Here is a 7,908-nt window from a genome sequence, read left to right on the forward strand (position 1 = left end):
CTATAACCTTTGACAATATACATTATTATCGTACAATATTGACTCCTACTCATAATTCACTTACATTCAACTCACAAGTTTATTCGGTAAAATTTCGACTTTTTTTTCATAATTTTACCACTTTGTTCAAGTAAAGTTCTGACTTTCTTTTCCCGACAACATTCTCGTAAAATTACAACTTTTTTAAAAATAATTTTACCACTTTATTCTTGTGGATGTTGTACTAATCTTAAAAAAATTACAACTTTTGTTCTCTGAATATTTTACTTTTTTTCCACAATTATTTTATTCTTGTAAAATTATAAGCTCCTTTTAATCATAATTTTACCACTGTATTCTCGTAAACGTTTTACCATAACAACTTTATTCTCGTCAAATTACTATTTTTTTCTCATTATATTACCACTTTATTCTCAGAATTTTTGTTTTTACTTTTTTAATCCTAACAACTTATTTCGAAAACTTACAACCTTTTTCTCATAAATTAAAACTTTGGTCTCTGATTTTTTTTCTTTAATGTTTTTCCCTCAATAACTTAATTCTCGTAAAATTACATTTTTTTTCTTAAATTTTTTAAATTTCATTCTCATACATTTTTTACTTTCATACATTTTTTTTTAATCCTTATGATTTATTCTTGTAAAAAAAATTTTTTCATAATTTCACAACTTTGTTCTCTGATTATTTTTTTTTACCTTTTTATCCTCCTAATTTCATTTTCGTAAAATTTTGTGTTTTTTTGTTCTAATTTTAAGAATTTATTCACAAATTTTTACGACTTTTTAGTCTTCTAACGATTTTATTCTCACAGACGTTTTTTATCATAATCTTACAACTTTATTCTTAGTAATTTATTCATCATTTTGTTTCTATGGTGGCCCAAATACTCTGTAAAAAAATAAATAAATAAATAAAAAAAACAGTCACAAGAAGAAAGAAAGATAAAACCCCAGAGACATCAGACCAGCTGATGATTCTGCCAAGACTCCTACAATGGGGCCCAAGGCCTCCCTGGTTGACATTCCAACACATGCTCATTCCCTATTGACGAATGGACATTCAGCATTACGGGGCTGGATTGGGGGGTTGAACCACCAAATGGTTCCCGAGTGCAGCTGTGTCTGCAGTTCACCCTTCCCCCAGGGGATGGGTCAAACACAGAAAACACATTTCACTCATCTAGGTGACTGATAACTTCTGGGACTTCATCTGTATTTTTGCCCATGTGAAGGCCAGCTATTATTTTTTTAACGTAGAGTTTAAAAAGATACCAGGAACCGTGTTCAGTTGAGGTTTTGCCTTTTTTTTTTTTTAGACCCATTACTTGCCACATTACGAGGTAAAACTGTGAGACCAAAGGCTTTAAGTTTGAGTCCTGTGTCCTTATCCAAAGGTAACAATCACACTTCCTGTTTGAGGCGGTTTGAATAACCAAAAGAAATGGAGCCTGATGTCAGCAGCAAAACCCCCTTTGTGGTGGCTTCAGCGCACATATCACTCCAACGGGAAACAATCAAAAACAAACACAATAACTTTTGGTTTTAAAGCTTCTTCTTCTTCATATTGTTGTTGCCTTGTGTTGAATTTCCAATATCAAATCCTTATTATCGGCATCCCGCAAATGGCTTCCAAACATTTCAGACAAAAGAATGATTCGTCAAATGCAAATGAACCTACTTTCTGTTCAATTTATCACTTGGATTAAAAGAAAGGGTGAGGTCAATGTAAGCCAACCAGTTACAAAATTCTTTAATGCTTCTGTGATATAGCAATCTAGATGACTCAGCTAGATGACGCAATTTAACTTCAGGTCAACAAATCTGTGTAGAGTTTTACCTATTCCTAAACACATAACAATCATAGAACCGCTTTCAGAATCGCCAACTATCCTACGCGGTTCCAGTTGGCAGGTGAAACACAGCAGGGCTGTTTTGGCAAGTGAACTTTCTGTGTTGACTTGTCTGATTAAAAATGATAACGATGGGCGTCTCTGTTTCTGGTAGAGGCTTACGGTAAGTAGGAAGTAAAAACATAAAATAGAAATAATTTTTGTTGTTGGGCGGGGACAGAGATTGTTTTTGTCTTTGCTACTACCGCCCATCGTAGACGACATTGGCAGAATTCTCAGCTGTTTGGCGTGTCTGCTCCCATCGATGCAGCCTTTGCTTTTATGGTTCCTGGTTACAGATGAATAAAAGCAGCTTGTTATCAATCCAGTTTGACTTGGCCTCAATGACGAGCTGTTTCTCACCAACATGCCATCATCTGTTTGGTTTTACCTGTAAATGAAACTGGCAGCAGTTCTTCCTCATTCTTCAATGTTGATGTGGTGCCAAGCACATACTAAACTGAAGAGAAAAAAAGAGATGGTGGTTCTTCATATGTTCAAGTTGTTTTATGTGTTTTGTTTTCTTTGTGCAGGAGGTGTCGTTGCAAGATGTTCGGAAGGAGATCAGGTTCTGTCAGAAGGTCAAGCTGCCCATCATCGGAGTGGTGGAGAACATGAGCGGCTTTGTCTGCCCTAAATGCAAGGTCACTGACAAACACAGATATGATCTATTTAAAGTCTTCCCAATAGTCTTTTAATTATGATTATGCCACAGTTAAAAAAGAAACTGTGTCGTTTTTTAGGACATATTTCTGCTGAGCGACAGTAGTTTATTTGAAATTTGCCTCTAACTTGTAGGCGGGACTGTTGGCGCGGAGCAAACCTGGTCCCCCTTTCCATCACCCATCTATCTACTAGTGCTGAGTATCGGTTATAATTTCCAGAAACGATTCGATTCACAAGAGCCTGAATCGATCCGATTCCGATTTTTCCGTTCAATTCAATTTTAAGTTTACAAATGTATACACATTTCTTTAGAAATACATTAAAAACCTATTACTTAATTTAAATATATTTATATTAATCTGATCCAGTTCAAATATTGTAAAATGTATCAGTGAAATAATGAGATTGTTTATATCATACAGTGTTACATGGATTCTCTAAAGAAAGTTGTAACAAAAATGTTCAGATCATTAACATTAATAACATTGTTCTGCTTCTCCTGGAGGACGTTTCAGTTTGGCCACTAGGTGGCGATCGCGCTATAGAAGTACACTTTATTCAAGAAGAAGACAACAATATGACGGAAAAAAACGAAGTATTAGACCACAAAAAGTTACTTTAAAACTTATTTCCTTAAAAGAATTTTAAAAATGAATGCTTGTAACAAAATAAAGATGTTCAGATTAAGTCAGCAATGTCATTTTTTGGTCAACCGAACGTTAGCATTAGTCATCCTATGGGAAATTCTATTGAACTTTAGCATCAAGCTAGCGTACTTCAGCTTTATGTGCTAAATCGATTTATATCTTTTGTGAATCAATTATTAATCTATTAAGCTTAAATCGATTCAAACCGATTAATCGATTTTTTTTTTAACCCAGCCCTACTATTTACGTGTTGTCCCGCTAGCTTACAACCCTTTACACCACAAATCGAACGTTATCGGTGCAAGAAAAATGTTGAAGCTATCCAGCTGTAAAGTATAGAGCAGGGGTTCCCAAACTACGACCAGCAGGCCGGATTGGCCCGCCTCCACATTTGGCCCGGCCCCCAAACACTATCAGACGCATATATACATATATTTTTTCCCATGGAACGGGACTTTTTATTCCACCCTTCTGCAGTCTGAACTATGACGGGAGAGGATAGAATATTTATTGGTTTAATTTTTAAAAATGTTTGCTATCATTCTTTTTACTGATTACAGAAATGGATTATGTAACATCCATCCATCTTCTTGACCGCTTCGTTCCTTTTGGGGTCGCGGGGGTGCCGGAGCCTAACCCGGTTACTGATGGGCGAAGGCGGGGTACACCCTGGACAGGTCGCCAGTCTGTCTCAGGGCCTCAATCACACACACATTCACTCTCACACTCGCGTAGGGGCAATTTAGAGTCACCAATGAACCTATGAAGCATGTTTTTGGACGGTGGGAGGAAGCCGGAGTCCCCGGTGAAAACCCACGCATGCACAGGGAGAACATGCAAACTCCACACAGAAAGGTCCCAGCCGGGAGTCGAACCGGGGCCTTCTTGCTGTGAGGCAAGAGCGCTAACCACTGCGCCACCGTGCAGCCCGAATTATGTAACATTTGCCTATATGTGGTTTTGTGGAAAACCATAAATGTTTATGTTTAGGCTGTGATTGTTGCACTTTTACTGTTAGCCTACAAACCCACTCCGGCCCCCCATCAGAGAAGACAACAGTTATGTGGCCCTCACAAGAAAAAGTTTGGGGACCCCTGGTTTAGAGTCGGATCAAGACAAAAATGTCTGTAAGTGGATGTGTCTGAAAGGGGTGGAGCTTATTTTACACATCACAAATGCGATCTTTTTCCAACAGCTTTTTTTGTCTACTCCTGATTCGCAACGATTTGAATAAATAAATACTCAGAAATGCAGTTTAAGCTTAATTTTTGGTTATAGATGTCCTCCATCATCACCACAAGAACATGTTAAAAACAGAAAAAACATTTTTTATCGAAGCAGGTCTTTGACAAAAGTTTTTTTCTTTATTATTTTCATATTAATGCTGCTCAGTCTGTTAGCTACCCCGCTAACACTTTCATTTCTCTTCCATCACATGATCTGTGATCGTTTTTTTAACTCCTTTAGAGAACTTTCTCCTTAGAGAACTTTGCTGTCGAGTTCTGAATCACCGCTGTGTTTCCAGAACACGTCGCAGATCTTCCCTCCCACCAGTGGCGGCGCTGAGAAAATGTGCGCGGATCTCAACTTGCCTCTGCTGGGAAAGCTTCCTCTGGACCCGAGGATCGCTCGGAGTTGCGACGAGGGACGGCCTTTCCTACGGGAAGTCCCCGATTCTCCAGCTTCTGAGGCCTACCGTGCCATCGTGCAGAGTAAGGCCACGCCCATTTTGTTTGCTACACTCCCTGCAGCAGTGGGGGGGACGGGGGGAGGGGGGGCATTGTTTTTGATGACTAGATTATTCTTACGTTCCTGATGGAATGTAAGAAAAAGAAGAAGTATTCCCTTTACAGACGGGAAGTGGGTGGCTTTTGAGGAACGGCGGCCTGCGTATTCATTTTTGCTTTCACCATGACATGTAACCAGGGAAAACAAACAGGATTTGTGTACAGTAAAAGGGAATAGCAGAAGTACGGATCGATGCTTTCTGACATTTTTCTGTTCGTGGACAGATATCCAGACCTACTGCTTCAACAAACAGACAGAGCAGAGCACAACCTGATTCACACGGATCCAGAGGGAGCAAAGAGCTGCCTGTGGCGTTGATGTGCCAGCAGAAACATGTCTGGACCGATCTCCAGAGATTAAAGAATGACATCAGGTAGCAGAGTTGATCTGAGATCACTGTTCTTGTTGGGGAGTATGCAACCGCAAAAGCATTCTGTCAACTGCATGTCTGTATCACTATAATCATTGTATTGAAACAATGAATGAAAATCAATCTTTGTGTCGTTTTTATTTTATTTTTTTAATTTCAGTGCTGATCTGAACAGAAGGAATAAGAAAAAACTGAGTCTAATCTTGGACAAAAACATCAAATAAAAATTGTAAAAATACAAATTTGTATTTTTATACTAAAAAAGAAAAATCCATCCATTTATTTTCTAAACTTGTTGAATTCCGTCATGAGGGCTGCTGGAGCCTATCCCAACTTCTGTTGGGCAAAGGCAGGGCAACACTCCAGACACGTCGCCAGTCTTTTACAGGGCACATACTCATTAAAAGCAATAAGTAATGGTCTTGAGAAAAAACAACAACTTGGAAATATTTTCCACGCAAATTCTAAATAAATAAAACAGAAAATTTGAAGTACACTACATAGGCAGGCACTCAAGTAAACTTTACTTAAGATTTTCTGTTACTGGTACAAAAGCAACAAAAATATTATCATTAAATCCTATTTTAAATGCCTATGTATTGACACTCATATTCCATCCATCCATCCATTTTCCTGACCGCTTCTTCCCTTTCGGGGTCGCGGGGGTGCCAGAGCCTATCCCGGCTACTGAAGGGCGAAGGCGGGGTACACCCTGGACAGGTCGCCAGTCTGTCGCAGGGCCTCAATCACACACACATTCACTCTCACATCCACACCTAGGGGCAATTTAGAGTCACCAATTAACCTATGAAGCATGTTTTTGGATGGTGGGAGGAAGCCGGAGTCCCCGGTGAAAACCCACGCATGCACGGGGAGAACATGCAAACTCGACACAGAAAGGTCCCAGCCGGGAGTCGAACCGGGGCCTTCTCGCTGTGAGGAAAGAGCGCTAACCACTGCGCCACTGTGCAGCCCGACACTCATATTGTTTATTGAAATACAAGTTATATTGAAACAATGTTTATGTCGTTGTTTACTTACTTTTTCTTAACCCTAATAAGTATTTGTATCATTATGTTCAGGCATTCCTGAGACTCTTATCGCATTAGCGTGACCCAAACTACAAAAAATAAAAATAAATTAAAAAAAATTGAAGTGTATGTAACTTAGTCCAAGTTTCCTGCCCTGTAGTTCTTCATTATTCCATTAGGGGCAGTGGAAGGGCTTTTCCCGCTCATTTCAATATGGCTGCCTCCATGAGGAGGGAAAAACCTTAGCTAATTTTCCAAACTTTATGGTGAGATTAACTCACCCATTGTTCCTCGTTTTTTAAAATGACTACTTGCTGCATTGAAAATATGGAACATTTAATATTTAATTCTTTATAATGCGGTTCCACCATGTTAAAAATCTGTGGATCAGATTTGAGACAGAGGGTAAATAAGGTGATTATTTTTCCCCCGAACACTGATTTTTGCCACTTAAACTAATGCCGTTATGAGCAAAAACTTAACAAATAACTCAATGTATCATAATTAATTCAATTTATATTGTATTTTTTATGGAATTCATCTAAGGGTTTCTAAATGTATTTTCAATCATACTTGCTTTTGTTTATTGTACTTATGAATTAAAATGGTAACTTTTTCCAAAGTTAACCCAATTAATCCAGTTAATTTGAATGTTCGATGTGGGACCACACATTTTTATTGAGGCTTCTGATTGTGACTTACAAAACTATCACTACAGAAAATAGTAAAAAAAAAAAATACGGTTAGCAAGAAGATGCTTAAAACAGGAAATGGAGCAGGAATGGATATACTGACAAATAGAGTGAGTAATAGTTGTTTATTTCTCTATTGAAATCAATAGGATTTGGGATTTTTTTGGAGTAAAGGATATTTCCTGTTTGGAACACAAGGAGTCACTCAGTCCAGTTCTCATGCACAGTCAATGGTAGCCATCGAAATAATTTATCTTTAAAAAAGTGAACAATTAATTTCATTGTCTTAAAGTGAAATGGCTTCCAAAACATAATATCACACATCATTTTATTTATTCAAATAAATACAAACTTTTGTAAAAAATTATCTTGCTTGCTTTTTTTGTTTCACTGCTCCTTTTATGCCACAACAATCCATAATTATGCTCAGATTTTTTTAATGCCAGTGCAAAAACCGGTTCTTGAAATCAAAACAAAAAAAAAAAAGAGGAAAGTAAAACAATACACTTCTGTCTTTTTTAATTGTGTTTACTGTGGCATTTTATGAGTGTTTTAAATGTTTTACGACACTATTATATAACATTCTCAGGTCACATCAGTGCAAACATTTGTGGAACATTTTTTCAGTTGCGAGTGGCAGAGCTGGTATTTTGGAGTTGCAGAAGTTTTTACCACTTCTTCTAAACCCCTCAGGAAACCAAGATTTAAAGGGGAAAAAAAGGAATAAAACCAAGAAGTGTTTTATTTTGAAATGTTGCAATACTTGATGTACACTTCCTTAGAAGACTGAGAAGCCTCACAGAGACAATATTTGTTTAAAATCAAC

At 37.7% G+C, this 7,908-nt stretch overlaps 1 protein-coding gene across 1 annotated transcript in view; it reads left to right on the forward strand.

Moving 5' to 3' along the window:
- Positions 1 to 5,484, forward strand: part of nubp1 (nucleotide binding protein 1 (MinD homolog, E. coli)) — an 11,426-nt gene extending 5,942 nt beyond the window's left edge. Inside the window, exons 8-10 of the mRNA XM_024271306.2 lie at positions 2,422 to 2,532; positions 4,727 to 4,913; positions 5,214 to 5,484. Coding sequence (XP_024127074.1) covers positions 2,422 to 2,532; positions 4,727 to 4,913; positions 5,214 to 5,263 — 348 coding nt within the window. The 3' untranslated portion in view covers positions 5,264 to 5,484. The remainder of the gene's footprint in view (positions 1 to 2,421; positions 2,533 to 4,726; positions 4,914 to 5,213) is intronic.
- The last annotated feature ends 2,424 nt before the right edge of the window (positions 5,485 to 7,908 follow it).

This window comes from Oryzias melastigma, linkage group LG8 (genome assembly GCF_002922805.2).
Source record: "Oryzias melastigma strain HK-1 linkage group LG8, ASM292280v2, whole genome shotgun sequence".
In the NCBI taxonomy this organism is placed as follows: Eukaryota; Metazoa; Chordata; class Actinopteri; order Beloniformes; family Adrianichthyidae; genus Oryzias; species Oryzias melastigma.